The sequence below is a fragment of the Triturus cristatus genome, chromosome 2_1 (assembly GCF_964204655.1).
Source record: "Triturus cristatus chromosome 2_1, aTriCri1.1, whole genome shotgun sequence".
NCBI classification, from domain to species: domain Eukaryota; kingdom Metazoa; phylum Chordata; class Amphibia; order Caudata; family Salamandridae; genus Triturus; species Triturus cristatus.
Window position 1 is genome coordinate 1,041,080,497 of NC_140581.1, and position 15,975 is coordinate 1,041,096,471.

Below are 15,975 nucleotides of genomic sequence, written 5' to 3' on the forward strand. Positions count from 1 at the left end.
CCTCTGGAGCTGGAAGAACAGCAAAGGTGACACTGAAATAAGTGCACACCAACAAGTGTGATGTAAGGCCTTACTACGTCACTTTGGGTCCACCTATTATTGGTCTATGCGGGATGAAAAGCATGAGGTGTTTCACTGGGTATGAACCAATGTTGCGTAAAATTCCAGTTGCTTAGCACTGAAATAGGATTCCACACGGGGGTCTTGACATTGACTGCCTGTGCCGGAAGCAGCACATCACCTACTTCCTCCCTACACAGGAATCAGTGGGTCAGTGTCCAATGACACCTGTCCATCCTCTCAGTCACTAGTGCTTGGTGAGGGCTCCCGGTGCACCGAGCCTCTGTGAATCCGATCACTGGTGGCTAAGCCAGGGCTAGTTCCAGGCCCTCCATCCCACGTGTCGAGGAGGGTCCAAACCAACTTTCAGAGGGACGCCCGCTCGCTCTACTGTTCTACTGAAGAAGGTCTCAGTGCCCCAGCAGGATAAAGGCCCCAGAGGACAGCCCCACCTCCCCGCAGTGCCCCATGAGCACATCTGTTTCCGATCACCAGCTGGAAGCTAATTCAACCATTAGGAAATATCTAACTCTATAGAGTTATATACTATCTCCTGCTAAGTGACCAAATCAGTTCACAGCCTGCCCTGTCAATCATTCTGCAATTGCTCTGCCTTACAGTCTTTTAAGATTTGGAGAAAGAAGAAACTCTTTATTGTTTGGTTAATTAAAACTGTAACAATGTTACATAAACATATGTTTTTATAAGCATAGTAAAACACATTAGACACATGTGACTTCCTTAAATGAGGATTAAAATAGACATTCAGTATAATACAAAAAGGTTTGTTTATATTGTCCGTTAAACTGGTACACTTTCTGAGGCTAATTCATGATACTTTCAAAACTTTAGTAGCTTACAGGTCAGTTGAGTGTCAAATGGATGGATACATATGAGGTGCAGGTGATGGATGGATGGAATTAAGATCTAAATGTTAATTGTTATTTTAGAAAGAACCTTTCTTGAAAGTTTTCTGTTTTTAACCATGACCAAATGTATTTCCTATGCATATTTATGGTAATCATGTTTCATTAATACAACAAAGCTTATTTATTCATTTACCTTCTCTTTACTTTCTCAGCAGTGAAACGGTGTTAAAAGCTGCTCCAGACACGCGGTGGTCACACTAATGTATACAAAGAAGAAAAGACAGCCGTACACTTCAGTTGTGACTAGACATCACAACACACTTGAAGCCCCCGCTGTGACCCCTCCTGTGACGATGTAGTCTGCTGCTATGTTTCAGGTTTTTTTATCTACTATATAAATGCTAATGATAACAGTGCCACAAATTAAAAGTATTAACAAGAAATCAATTAAAAAAATATTTTGTACATGAATACATAAGCATTAGAAACAGCTTACTCCTTCCGTCTCCACTACTTGGTTAGGTATTGTTGTCAGTAATTAGAACTTGCAAGCTAGAGAGAGGGTCGTTTGTATTTAGGCACAACTGGAATTGGACATTTCTGGAAATAAACCTTTTTGAAAAGCTGAACCCAAAGGCTGCACAAACACCAGCTGTTTAAACCTCCCCTGCATTACTAATTTGGCACGCGTTCAGATAGGCGACTGGTTAATGAGTCGACATGGCACACAAACAAATTGTTCACTATAGAACGGTGCCTTTTTTCCCCTAAAACCACAACCACACGAGGAAGCGTGGGTGAAGATGGGCAGAGCGAGGATTGCAGGAAGCCATATTACGTCATGCTGTCTGTTCCGCGGGGATTGGTCGAGGAGTCCTGGAACAGAGTTTAAATAGCGGGAGATGACAGGGAAGGAGCAGAGACCTCGGCAACCTTTCCGACAGTCCTGGCCCACGCCTCCTTCAGCTCAACAAGGCTTGCGGATTCACCAGACAGAGAGCCCAGTCTCCTGCCCTGTTCGAAAAGGAAAGGTAATGTGCCTTTATTGCAGAGGATTTATGCATGCATTTGAAATACATAGGCTTGATGCAAGTGTTGCCTGTGCAACCAAACCTGCTATCTGTAAAATATTTAGCCAATTTTAGCATCTCAAACATGTGAGTGTAAAATGTTTTATTTCACAAATTATTTAGCACATTTGGTCACTCTGCCACTAACCAGTGCACCCAGTACTCCTCTACTTGTTGCAGTGGTCAGTAGTGGCAGATTTGAAATAGAATCTCAGAAAGAAATTAAGAGTTATGTGCAACCAGGGTACATCCAGAAACTAAGGAAAGTCTCTAGGACCTACAGTACAGACAATATGGGTAGAACACACTGCAGATGAAGCCAATGTCGGGTTTTGCACTTCCCACTGGAATTAAACACCAACCTCATTACCGCCGTGTTGCTCCTGGGTTCTACTGGTTTCGCTCCATGTGAGGTTATAGGGCCACTCTATTTGTACGCGTTGACAATGTCAATAGGCTTGGCTTATAACTGAATGTGCTTTGTCAGTCATTTCTGAGTGTATGCACTAAACAAGTCATCGCACATGCACTCTATCACTAATTCTCACACTCATGCATCCTCTCATTCAGCCACTGACCCATCTTGCATTCACTCACTTACCCATCCACAATACATTGTACACTCAAATCTAATAAGTATATGCAAGATACAATCATGAATGTAGAAAAACACAACCTGCTGCCACCTATACGAGGCGGGCATATGTTTGCAATTGAAAAAAAGTTACACCTAGCAGGAAGTGGCTATCTTGCAATGGTGTTGTACACTGTGTATTGTTGTTTTTAAGTTCTAACATGTTCACCATGATTAGAAGACACATGTTAGCCATCTTAGAATACTAATACAATGTTACACTAACAAAAATACCATTACAAGGTGGCCGCTCTGCTTAGAAGCAGTGGCCACGCTGCTGATGAAATAAGACGCAGCACATGGCACATGGAATTAATGAAATTGTACCACTGTCTGGGGAGATGCAATTTGCTCTAAAAAAAGAGTTGAGAGGGAAAAAAATGAAAGGGGCTCTTTGATAAAAGAAACTGTAAAATGAAAGAATTGGGCCACCAACCCTAGCACAAAATCGCGCTCATTTTCAGGCTGATGTGCACATGTGATCAGGCAAAATTACCCTTAATCACAGGTCAACACAGCCAATGGCTGAAGTGGGCTGACCCACTGTCCTATGCTATATACGTTCATGGATGACAGTATTGTTAGAATGACACTTGAACAAACCACTGGCAGAAGAGGTTTGACCTAAAGCCCTCCTGTGTAAGTATACATATGTATGTATGTATGTATTTTCTAATGGTTTTTTATCACAAGTGCCTGGCAGACAACTAAACCTTTTAGCCTCTTCTAAGCAAATCTAGCAAATCTTCTACCCCCAGGGTTCACCAAATGACAGCAACGCCCATGCCTACTAAGGTACCCTGTTAGGTTGCATGTAGTAACATACCCGTGTAATGGTTTTAACATGATGTAATAACAATCTGCGCTTAAGGCCTATTTAACATATGCTCTATACAATAAATAACATACATCTACTTCCTTTGGCGTAACTTTTCATAATAATAATATCAGTCAACTTACATAATTTTTCCCAATGAATCATTTAGTTTTATAGTCATTGGCACTGACTTGTCACAATAACCAAATGAAGCCTACTGAATTGAGCAGTAAACCTGCCCATAAACAAGCCGGCAGGCATACATTCATGCAATTAAAAATAGCTGTAAATGTACAGTTGGCAAAACAATATACCCTTCATGAGAACATCTAACAAGGATTATCACAGTGCAGATCTTCTACTATCAATGTTCATCAAATGGGGTTATTGGCACCAAACATATTCCCAGCCAAGGCAATCTGTGAGATTCCATGTAATAAAATACCTGTGTACAGGCTTTAACACAGTGTAATACTAATTAAACCTTACAGTTCTATTGATTGTACCATATTCTTCACACAGATAGGCCTACTGGCTTTGTTGTAACTTTTGTAATAAACAAGTCCTCCCTATGGCAGGTGACATAACTTTTCCCGCTGAAATAAGTATGCTTCAAACTTTTATCATTGGCTTGTTACCATAACTAGCTTAGGCCTACTGTATTGCACGCGCGCTTACCTACAAGGCAACCATCAGGCTTGTATTCAGAGGAAGCACATAGTTTCTGCTCAAACATATGCTGTACTCAGTGTAATCAGCACGTGGAGAGACACATTCCTCTCTCTCAGTGCTTTGAAAGCTCTTTTTCTGTTGATCACATAAGTAGTCGGGTGACATCTCTGCTGTCAAGTCAAATGTAAAGAGCAGATGCAAGGATTAAGACAACACAGAAAAAAGACAACACATTTCAGAGGAGAACAGGCAAACAGCCACTGAAGCTTGTACCTTAGTCAAACACCAAACCTTTTATTGTTTCAGCTAAAAGCCATCCATTACAAACCAAACATAAAAACAATTACACCAACAATTGAGTAAGGCTCATAACATTATACACCTACACAAGATTAAAATCTAATCCTAATACAATTAAAAACTGTGGTTAAACAGGGCTCCCATTAAAATTTCTATTAAATTTGCTTTGTAAACAGCCATGAAGACCAAAAGTAAATTTGCTACTGAAAGGTAAATAGATGATAAGTGAGCCCTGCAGCTTAATGCCAAGGTATGGTTATGGCTTGTCATACCAGGCCCTAAACAGAAGCCGCATTCTACCACTGTTCATACCACGGTTTTGCACACAAAAAAGAAAACAAAGTGAGTGGTAGTTTTAATTCCACCCATTTTAACATTACAGAAGCAGTTGGTGCACTGTTTAGTCTCTAACAATGAATCTAACCAGATATGCCTGAGTTCCAGATGATTTTCTCATGACTGCATTTTAGTAGAGGTTCGCAGAGGCCCTCAACTACCTCACTGGGTAATTGTAGCCCAGATCACTAATGATCACACTGAGGGGCATATTTACAATGAAGTGACTGAGTGTGACGTTAGCCTTCCTGGCTTAACGCCTCTCCCTGCCACTTCACAAACGAAGGGCTGTACCATATTTACAACAATATGGTGCAGCCCTGCGTTTCCCCCTGAGCTGGCGTTATACTTCGCTACCTAGCACCAACACAGGCCCCCTTGCATCATAGTGCAAGGGTGTCTGCGTCGAGGGGAAGATTGTTTATGTGCAGGAAGGTCTCCCTTCCAGCACATAAACAATCTTTAAATCACGTTTTGTAACTTTTATGTGTGCTGCTTAATGCAACACACATAGAAGTTTGCTAAATGTAATTTCTTTTTTTTATTGTTTATGTGCCGGAAGGGTCACCTTCCTGCACATACACAATCAATGGCAATTTGCTGTTTCTATGTGTGCTGCACCACGCAGCACACATGGAAATAAAGCATTTCTCCTCGTTTCGCCTGTTTAAGACCAGGATTTCCCTGGTCTTAATTATGGTGCTGCCTCCTATTTACAAGGGTGGCATAAATAGGAGGCAGCACCATCAAATGTAAATCAATGGGTGTTGAGGTGGAACGCCCATTGCCCTCCCCTTTCACGCTAAGTACAGCGTGAAAAGGTGTCTTATTTTCAATGCAGCGTTAAGCCACATTACGTGGCTTAACACTGCCTTGTAAATGAGGCAAAGCCCCCATCGCCATCACAATGTCACTGAAAGGCGATAGGGCCTTGTAAATCTCCAAGTGGCGGTTCGGTTAGGCTCATGGGATTTAACATTAGTTGGGCTCCTCCTAATTACTGATAGGCATCGGTCCCTCCCTCTTAATGGCAACCTCAGCACAGAGGTGAAGAACTGAATGAGCATGAACACCAAATTATAAGCGTCTCAATCATTTGGAGGGTGGGTGTCCCTATAGAAGGCCACACCAGTCCAAGTCTATTACTAGAGCCCCAAATGCTTTTATGGTTTCTTGTGTTTTAACATTAAAACCTTTCCCTTAAGGTACCATCTTTTGGTCCAAAATGACCTATGCGTGTAACTTTAATGTAAAGGATCCTACCTTCTCTTGGCAGCTTCAGGATGTTGGCACCACCGTAGAACTCTTGAGTCCCCAAACTTCATGGGGAGGTCATTCTCCATAATGTAGTTTCCAAGCATCATGCAACAGCTTGTACCATTGCCTCAAGGCATCCAGTGGAAGCTTGCTTCACTACAGAGAAGTTTAGGCGTGAGCACTATCATTCCTGCACCCCTCACATGTGGTCAATCGATTGCGAAAAATGAGATAGGTGCCCAGAAGCGACAGCACTTGCAATGAGTGCTATACAATGGAACCACCTCTTTCGTTTCTCATATCTATATTCAAGTTTGAGAAATTATACGAACAAAATTTAGAGTCCTTTTAAATAGAGACTGCAAAATATGCCATATATAATCATTCCTGCCAAATTTGACTGAAATTCCCAACCCTGTCATTTTCATTATACTCCTGGGAAGCCTGCCACTCATACATCTTCTCTCCCATGCTGAAGATCTGTAAAATTTGCCAAATTCCTTAATAAACTATGGTTAGACTTGGCCAGTTGTGAACACTATCACATTTTCAACAGTCACCCTTGATTTTATTGAGTTTAGGTCCAGCATTTAGTGTATTTTTCACAGCCGCGGTCCGTGAAGGTAACAGCGGTGGGGCGGTGGGGCCATGTAAGGGGGGATGACGAGGAACAATGCCAATGGAAAATGAATTATTTATTTAATTTTGCCTCATCATCGTCTCTCGAAATCCCCCCTTACCCAGTCCCACCGCTGTTACCTGCACGGACCGTGGGTGATTGTTTATGATATATAAGCATGCATGTTGCCCTCACGTAGCCCTGCACCATGGTTTACATGTTTTTCCCCCAAGATCCAACGATTTGGTCAATAGGTAGGCTGAAGTTAAAGGTCTGGTGTGTTGGGTCTACAAACAACAATTCCAACTCATCACCTCCCACATTTTAGGTCTTGTTCTGACAGCTTTATTTGTTTCGAGAGCTCTTGTCATTAATTCATCAAATAAAAGTATAAAGAAGTGTAGACAGAAAATAGGTCTTGGGTCAGCCCTCTTTAGCCATTGGTTTTCATTTGTTCTTAATGGTTTGCTGTTGCTTGGATGGGCTTTCTGTAAAGACAGTGACATTTTTACGATAATTACTTCAAGTAGTCCATTTATTAGACTACAGAAACAACTTGACCTATAGGTTGAGGCTAAGACCCAGGTGTGTTCTTTGGTGTATTTACTGTGCAGGTACACCAACTATTTAATTACTGATTTATGGCTTTAATGGTTCCTTTTAGGATGCCAAAGCCTATTGTAATATAAGTTCACAGTGCTATCCACCAATCACCCTTGAGCTTTCATTTGTTTTTTAAAATTTCTTGTCATGATAACATTCTGTTGGGTTCATTGTTTTTTTCTGTTCACACAATAAAATGTGCGCTTATAAAGTGTTTCTTAAAGATGCACCGAAAATACGGTCCTTTGTCAAATGGACACGCGTACATGGCTGTGCTTCTTAATGCCAATGGTGTGATTTCTAAGCAGGAAATCTAGAACAAAATGCTCTTTTATCAAACAAAAATGGTACTATGTCCTACCACACCAGACTAGCAATGTCATACCTGACCTATCATACCCAAATTACCATACCTAACCTGGCATCTTGTTATATCTCCCACACTAAGCTACCATATCTAAGTTACCATATCTAACCTACCATATCTAACCTACCATATCTAACTTACCATACCCAATCGGTGATATCTACCAAATGTATGTACAGTACCTACTTACTAACCGTATCTACTTACCTCCCATACCTACCAACCATACCTAGCATACTAGAATTACCTATCATTACTACCACATCTGCCTAACTATAACATCTACTATACCTATAATTCCAACCACACATAACCTGCTTTAACTTCCATACCTAAGCTATCATACCTTCCATACCGATCTACCAATCCTAACCTATCATGCCTTGTTAATGACCATACCCACCCTCCTTGCCTACCTACCAAACCTATCCAGCATACCTACTTACCTAACATTACTACTTACCGAAGACCTTTTTTTATTTGTTGAGTTTTTTATAGCGCAAACTAGACCCGAGACATCCGGTAGCAGAGCACTTTACATGAGCACCAGTTTCGCTACAGATGGTCGCATTAATTTTTGTTAGGCACAGGGAGATTAGGTTTAGGTGTTTGCCCAGAATCACAGGATGTTGAGCGTCATTGACGAGACTCGAACCCGGTTCTCCAGTTTCGAGGTCGACCGCGCTAACCGTAAGGCTGCATCCTCTCCCCAAACCTTTATTCTAACATATCGTACCTACCAGACCTACCTACCATGACTACCAAACATACCTGTCTACTATACTTATATTGCCTTACCTACCGTAACATACCTCCCAAACCTAAGCATATCTAACCTACCATACCCAACCAACCATAACCAAGCCTCCACAACCTCTGCAGCATATGTAACTCATACATGCCCCGAGCTGGTGGTTTTGTGAAAAGGGCCAGTCATTTCTATGGGACCTCTTGCAGCGGCTTGAAGTACTGCAGACTGCAGCAGAAAGCGCCTGTGCTTAACGCGAGGGCCATCTGATTAAATACCAATTGCGCCTTTAAAATTTGCAGGACGTAATGGCTTTGTCAATGCTTCCTTTTCTCGAATATCAAGAAAGTACATGCTATTATTGAAGGTTTGTGACTTATCATTTCAGACCGCATTTGGTAGACAGCAGGATAAGGAAAAAAGTGTGTGTTAGGTTTGCTGGGAGCTTGAGTCGTTAAGGGAAGTGATGACTTCAGGCATCCTGGTCCATAGACAGGCAGACTTGTCAGAGCACCAGTAAGCTAAACAATGACTGACTGTTAAGAGACTTATTGTGAAGTCCGAATGGGGACACCTCCCCCAGCCCATCATGGACACTGCTTCCAGATTTCGACTTTTGGGTTACAGCATAATGCATTCTGGGAGTCGTAGTCTTGATTCATTTGGCAGAACTAATTAGACCTGAGGTATGAAAGAGGGGCCAGCCTTCTAAGAAACCATGAAAGGGCCAGTAGACGGAATAAGCCAACCATCAAGGGAGAGTGTCTCAGAGCCAAAATTCATAGGTTGATTTACTTAGTTGGAGTCGTAGGTAGCTACAGGAAATTATTCTGCATGAGTTTGGTATTAGAAATATTTTAGTGGGTAAATTGATGGAGGGAGAACGTCTGTGTTTGTGTAAGTACACATTAGGATTGCAGTGGCCCATTGTTCACTAGAAACACGTCGGTGGATCCTTTGTCACTGGGCTCATTGTACAAAGAAAGTTGATGCAGTTTTTAATTGCACTTTTTTGTCCAATATTTCCAACATATTATCATTATCCAGACTTGATCTATTCCCCCTCTTCAGTGCCTCTGATCCACCGCAGGGTGGTGTGCATCATTTGTTAAAACTCCAGTATACAATGAATGCATACCTATGCACTGTGTCTAATCATGCATTTTGCATCTGTTTCTAGACAGACAGTGAACATGAAGGTTGTGGTGCTTTGCCTTTGCCTCCTCGGCGTGGCCTGTGCTCTGCCGGTAGGTGCCCCTACACTTTATATGAATTCAATTCAGACGTCACTTGCTTTGACATTATTTGAAGAGGAACAAAACTTGTAAAGCATCATTTCACTTTATTCCCTTTGCAGGCTCTCCGGTCTAGGCGTTCGTCCAGTGTGGAAGACAGCCAGGTAAGGCCCTAGGATCATTGATAGCTGAAATGCATTTATTTTAACAAGTGGCCAACCACACAGTGGCACTGGGGGGCATATCGGCAACAGCCGGCGATAATTATCGCTAAGCACGCTTAGCGTGAGGATAATTATCGCCGGTTATCGCTGATCGCCGAGATAGCTTGTTATTAGCAACGCTTATCTCCGATGCGATATATAATCCAGCGATAGTTGCAAAAAGTGCGATTATCGGTGGAAATCCAGCGATAATCGCACAGCGACAGGCGATACCTTGTTGATAGGGCAGGGTGGTCTCAGCCCTATAATCCACCACCCATAGGCTAAAATGGTTTAGTCAGGTTACAAGCATGCGTAATGAAACCTGCGTTAGGCGCGGTTAGCACTACATTTCTCGTCGCTGTGAAGGTTACCGTGCAGCCTGCTGATAGGAGAAATGTCTGTTAGCGACATTTCCAATGTTTTTTTGGTGAGGAACGCCCACTTTGCATATCATTAGAGATGCAAAGCTGGGCGTTAGAGAAACGTGCGCAGAGGCATAGAAACACGCGCTAGCGTGTTCTTGCTTATAGTGCGATAAAATTATCGCCGTTTTTCGCCCGAAAACGGACGCTGAAGCGGCGATAATTTTATCGCTTCCCCTTGATGATATGCCCCTGGGTTCTAAGAGATCCACAGGAATTAAAATCTGACGTAAACACATAAGAAGTGCTGAAAACAGCCCTCTCCTGAATTCAATTTGACTTGCCTCCACTGAGTTTGATTAGTATTTTAAAAAAAATACTTTTTATTGTTTACTCTCTCACATATGCCCGTTTTACCTCTCATAATCACTTTCTGTTGTCATCACCGACATTGGGCATTTTTCTCCTGCTGTCTCTAAAGATTTCATTCATGCTTCCATCCCAACGTGTCTACTGTCGAACAAGCGAAAAACTCCTGTACAAGCTACACTTGACTGTTTGATTTTTTTGCATGTTTTCAAAAAGACAAGTACATATTGTTTATCTATTTCTGGGAATTGTTTAGGCTACTCCAGTTACTTTTTCGTTTGCCTGTCTGTGTTGGAAATGAATCCCTGTACCTTTCATAAAAGGTATTAAAAATGATGGGTCCAGCCTTCTTCAACTTTAGTTTTAGTTATCCTCAAATTCTTCAAAATATTGTCATCAAGATGGATTTTTTTTACATTGGGTTTCTTCAGAATGCACTGCCCATTGCCACTTGACAAATTCAATGCACTTATACCAAAATGAAGACTTTGCTAACCCACAAACACGTTATAAGGAAAATGCCGCACCTAGCAGCCATTTTTCTGTTAACTTCAGATAGGGGATTCTAGGTCAGGCTTCAATGGATACTAGGTGACCAGGATTTCAACATTTCTAGCTTGAAGATGCATGTAGTAGACGGGGGTTTGGGGTTGCTAGTTTGCATCCAACAGTCCCAGTGATTTGCAGCGCCTACAGAAATTGATTCAGTGCTTTCCATGCTCAATAAACTCCGCCTTCTCATATTCATATTCAAATGGTAAAATTATGACACTGCATTGGTATTTATATAGAGCTCATCGTACACCTTGTGAAGCCTTAAGCCCTTTTTGAGCATGGTCCAATTTCATTATTTATTAACCACTTCACTCCCAGGCTACTCAAACGTGATGAATTATGTTATAAGATTAGCTGAATGCCTTGAAGGAATTCTCACCTTCTATTGAAATTCAAAATAAGAGACATGGTGGCCGTATATAATCTATATGAATCACAGAGAAAGCTTCCACAATGACCAGGTCCAACTTAAGAAAGAGAGGCCTTAGGGGCATATTATCAAGACAGGCGATACAATTATCGCCGCTTTAGCGGCAGAAAACTGCTAAGCGGTGATAATGGGCTTGATAATATGCCGCAGAGAATTCCCATAGAAGCCCATGTTGACAGCAGAACATGGGGGCATATTACCAAGAAACGGCGTTAAAATTATCGCCGCTTTAGCGGCAGAAAACTGCCGCTAAAGCGGCGATAATGGGCTTGATAATATGCCCGTGAGAATTACCATAGAAGCCCATGTTCTGCTGTCAACATGGGCATCTATGGGAATTCTCTGCGGCATATTATCAAGCCCATTATCGCCGCTTTAGCGGCAGTTTTCTGCCGATAAAGCGGCGATAATTGTATCGCCTGTCTTGATAATATGCCCCATGGGCTTCTATGGGAATTCTCACGGGCACATTATCAAGCCCATTATCGCCGCTTTAGCGGCAGTTTTCTGCCGCTAAAGCGGCGATAATTTTAACGCTGTTTCTTGGTAATATGCCCCTTGGTTTTTGTCCGAGCTCTATTGCTTCGACACTGTCTTACGTCCTATGTCTTTCCAACCATTGGTGGATGAGGCTTTATAACTTAAACCTGTCCACAAATAGCCATTTTCAGCCATCTTGCTAGAATGGGTCTGCATTTATCAACAGGTACACATTTGTTTACAAACGCCACCCAAAAGGTATGCCAACTGAGGTCGAGGGTTACTTATTTATGAACCTTTGTGTAGCAGAAAACCTGAAAGAGTCACAGTGTTGGATTTGGCAGTGCACCAAGTTCAGCATTAGCTGGAAAGAGCCACAACAAATCCTTGTCCATTGAGTGTGGACCCTCCTTTGCGCTCAACTAACAATCATAGGCCCATGGCCTTCTCTGGTGGACTCTTCTCTGGCATGTACAAGCAGCACACAGACCTCCATCGAGGAGCCACCTGCCACCTCTTGCTGCTTTATAATGCCACACGAGAAGCACAATCAGTATTTTTGGTACTTGCACAGTGTTGAACTGTACTCCATAGCACTGTTTAACAACACAATCAACCATCACCCCAAAACAAACCCCCAAACCGGTCCTAGAATTCTTGTTTCCAGTCCAGGGAGGACCTGGCTTGGCAGTTCGGGCTGGACTGTTCCCATAAGGCACAGGGTCAAGACTGATTTGCATATGGCTGGATTCAAACTGGAATGGCATGGTGAGCAAAAAAACTATGGATTTAGGCCCAGATCTCTGTACTGGGGTGAATGTATGACATTGGTCTGCATTCTGTCCATCTACTGTTGTTTTTGCATTGTACAGAACTATTAGGCTACAAACCAGCTTTGAAAAAGAAAGTTGCATTGCATGAGATTTACCACAGTGTCCCACCAACAACAAACCACATTTACTCTACACTGCCAAGTTTCACTGTGCTTCTAACTGATCACTTTTCAGGACTCATCCAAAGGTGTGTCAAATGAAAGCCATGAGTCGGACTCTGACTCTTCAGAGGAAGTTCACCCTGTGGCCACTACCGCTGTTCCTTCTACTGAAGCCCAAACCGATGAGGCCTACACTGATGGCGCCTTCACGCGAGGGGACAACACCGGCAGAGGAGACAGCAACATCTTCCCCTTTGAAATCATTGCATCAGATGATAAAGACCACCCTGTTAAAGTAAAATACTGGAAGAGTGCTATGAGGAGCGACAAGAGAGATGCTCAGGTAAGGAGCAGTGCTGAACGGTGGGTGGATCATAGCAGTGTTTGTCCCTTGTCCATGAGAGGTCATTTTTAGTTGCCCTTCTCCTTACTTGCTCCATTCCATAGGTTCAATACTGTCCTGTCTCTATTGCTACACTTTGATACTTCATCAGCCACAGAGTCCTAATTTATTGAGACAACCATACAGCATACGGTGGCATTGGAGGAAAAAAACTTTTTAATGGAAGTAAAAAATGCCATTCAAATTCACAAGAGGGCTATTTCTAATGGCACAAAAATCTAAAGTATAGAAGCTACTCATATGAACACCAGAAAACCTCAACAAATAAGACTTTTGACCAGATTTAGAAACATGTATCGGAACGCAGCGCCGCACACAAAGTTTGCTATGCTGCGCTGCCTGACCTGAAGAGGGCGGGAAAGCTCCATATCTCCAGAGATATGGCATTATTCTGCTCTTGTCCTACACTGGTCCAAAATCATACTGCCTAGTGCCACGTACACAGCTATGAGTTATAATGCAAGCTTGTGTGAATGATGTCGAGCATAGGTTTTGTACTAAAAAGGGTAGCCATCCAGTACAATCTACTATACCCAGATAAACTTTTTAAGAAAATCCCACTTTGGAAGTGTGCTGTCCAGTGCACCACACATGTAAAGTAGGAAAAGTTAGGACAGCTAAAAATATTTCTCCATTTAACACCTACTCCAAAGTGGAATTATTTTTTGGCACAAACCCCCATCTGCTATTGTTAGGAGATGGGGTTTTGAGTTAAAACCCATAGGTGGTTGCATGTGAATGCCCATATTCCATGCATGGAATGCCCCCTTGACACAAAGTAATGTAAAGCGACTCAGGCAACTTTCCAGTGCAAAAGAAGTTGTGTGCTGGAAAGTAAATGAAAAAAAAAACATTTTGCGCTGGTTGGCATCATTTAGTGACGGAAACCCAACACATAATGTTTGTAACTCAATAGCCATAGTGCTTACTAAATGTATGCAGATCTTTCTGAAAAGTCTCGTATTTTCATTTCTGGAGACATACCTGATTTCTCTGTTTTTGTCAAGCAGGACATTTTGGATACCACCGTCGACCAGGCGGATGAACCCTACGATGCAGACAAAACCACTGACACAAATGATGCCATCAACCTGGACCAGCACACCGCAAGCAGCAATGAGCACACCAGCCAGGAGGATAACACGCCTGACCACAGCATAGAAGAAGACAGCCACCCCGACACCCACACCAGCAACGAGAGCCCTGAAACCCAGCCTGACCACAGCTCGGAAGTAGACACCCACACCAGCAACGAGAGCCCTGAAACCCAGCCTGACCACAGCTCAGAAGTAGACACCCACACCAGCAACGAGAGCCCTGAAACCCACCCTGACCCAATTGAAAAAGTTGACAGCCACGCCAGCAACGAGAGCCCTGAAACCCACCCTGACCCAATTGAAGAAGTGGACAGCCACACCAGCAACGAGAGCCCTGAAACCCACCCTGACCCAATTGTAGAAGTGGACAGCCACACTAGCAACGAGAGCCCTGAACATCATGTACAGCTGCGGGGCCTGAAGCAAGCAACTGCTGGCCCCAACACAGACAGCAGCGAAAGCACAGAAAGTCAGGAGAACACCAACCTAACACCATAAATCCCCTTAAAACAAATGCAAATAGATGACAAAGTCTTGTTTGTGTCTGTAGGCTTGAAGCATAATAGGAAGTATGATATTTTCTAGTTTCAGGGTGCTTTACCCAGGATAGGATGACAGCAAAATATTTTCTAAAAATATCACAAATGTGTTTGTTTGATACTGAAAACTCCTGTTTTCATTCTATGATGGCTACAAATGTGTTTGCCACTGAGTGAACGGTATTCAACTGTACATTTAAAGGAAAATCTGGCATTCCATCAATAATGTCCTACAACTACAAGCCAAATTCTAAATGTGCTTCTGATAGTGTTCATATGAATGTAAGTTCTAAGAATCACATGAAAACTAGTTTTATAGTATTTTGGGTTATTGTTAACTCTTCCGATCCTGTCAATCAACAGAACGAGATCCCAATGTATATTGTTGTAATTTTTATAACGAATAAAAACTAAATAAATATTTGGTTTCCATAATCATTTGCGTAGTTCATAACAATAGGATAGTATACTCTTAAAGGATGAGTTTAGATGATGCTCAGTGTAATAACATAATACACAAAGTATGCGTTGATGGTGAGGACACCTGGAGTTTTGAAGTGAGGTCTAAACACAGTGGGGCCGATTCACAGAACTAACTTAAGACAAAATCCTAAACTTACTACTTTTGGTATTCACAGAAGTTTGGATTTTGTCTTAAGTTTGTCTTAAGACAAACTTAAGACAGACTTAAGACAAACTTAAGACAGACTTAAGACAGACTTAAGACAGACTTAAGACAAACTTAAGACAGACTTAAGACAGACTTAAGACAGACTTAAGACAAACTTAAGACAAACTTAAGACAGACTTAAGACAGACTTAAGACAAACTTAAGACAAACTTAAGACAAAATCCTAACTTAAGTCTGTCTTAAGTCTGTCTTAAGTCTGTCTTAAGTCTGTCTTAAGTTTGTCTTAAGTCTGTCTTAAGTCTGTCTTAAGTTTCTCTTAAGACAAACTTAAGACAAAATCCTAACTTCTGTGAATACCAAAAGTAGTAAGTTTAGGATTTTG

At 42.1% G+C, this 15,975-nt stretch overlaps 1 protein-coding gene across 1 annotated transcript; it reads left to right on the plus strand.

Annotated features, from left to right (window-relative positions):
* The first annotated feature begins 1,859 nt into the window (after positions 1–1,859).
* Positions 1,860–15,383, plus strand: LOC146866313 (uncharacterized). The gene is made up of 5 exons (XM_085635380.1): positions 1,860–1,960; positions 9,537–9,599; positions 9,710–9,751; positions 12,997–13,266; positions 14,337–15,383. The coding sequence occupies exons 2-5, from the start codon at positions 9,546–9,548 to the stop codon at positions 14,919–14,921; spliced, it is 951 nt and encodes a 316-aa protein (XP_085491506.1). The 5' UTR covers positions 1,860–1,960; positions 9,537–9,545; the 3' UTR covers positions 14,922–15,383.
* The last annotated feature ends 592 nt before the right edge of the window (positions 15,384–15,975 follow it).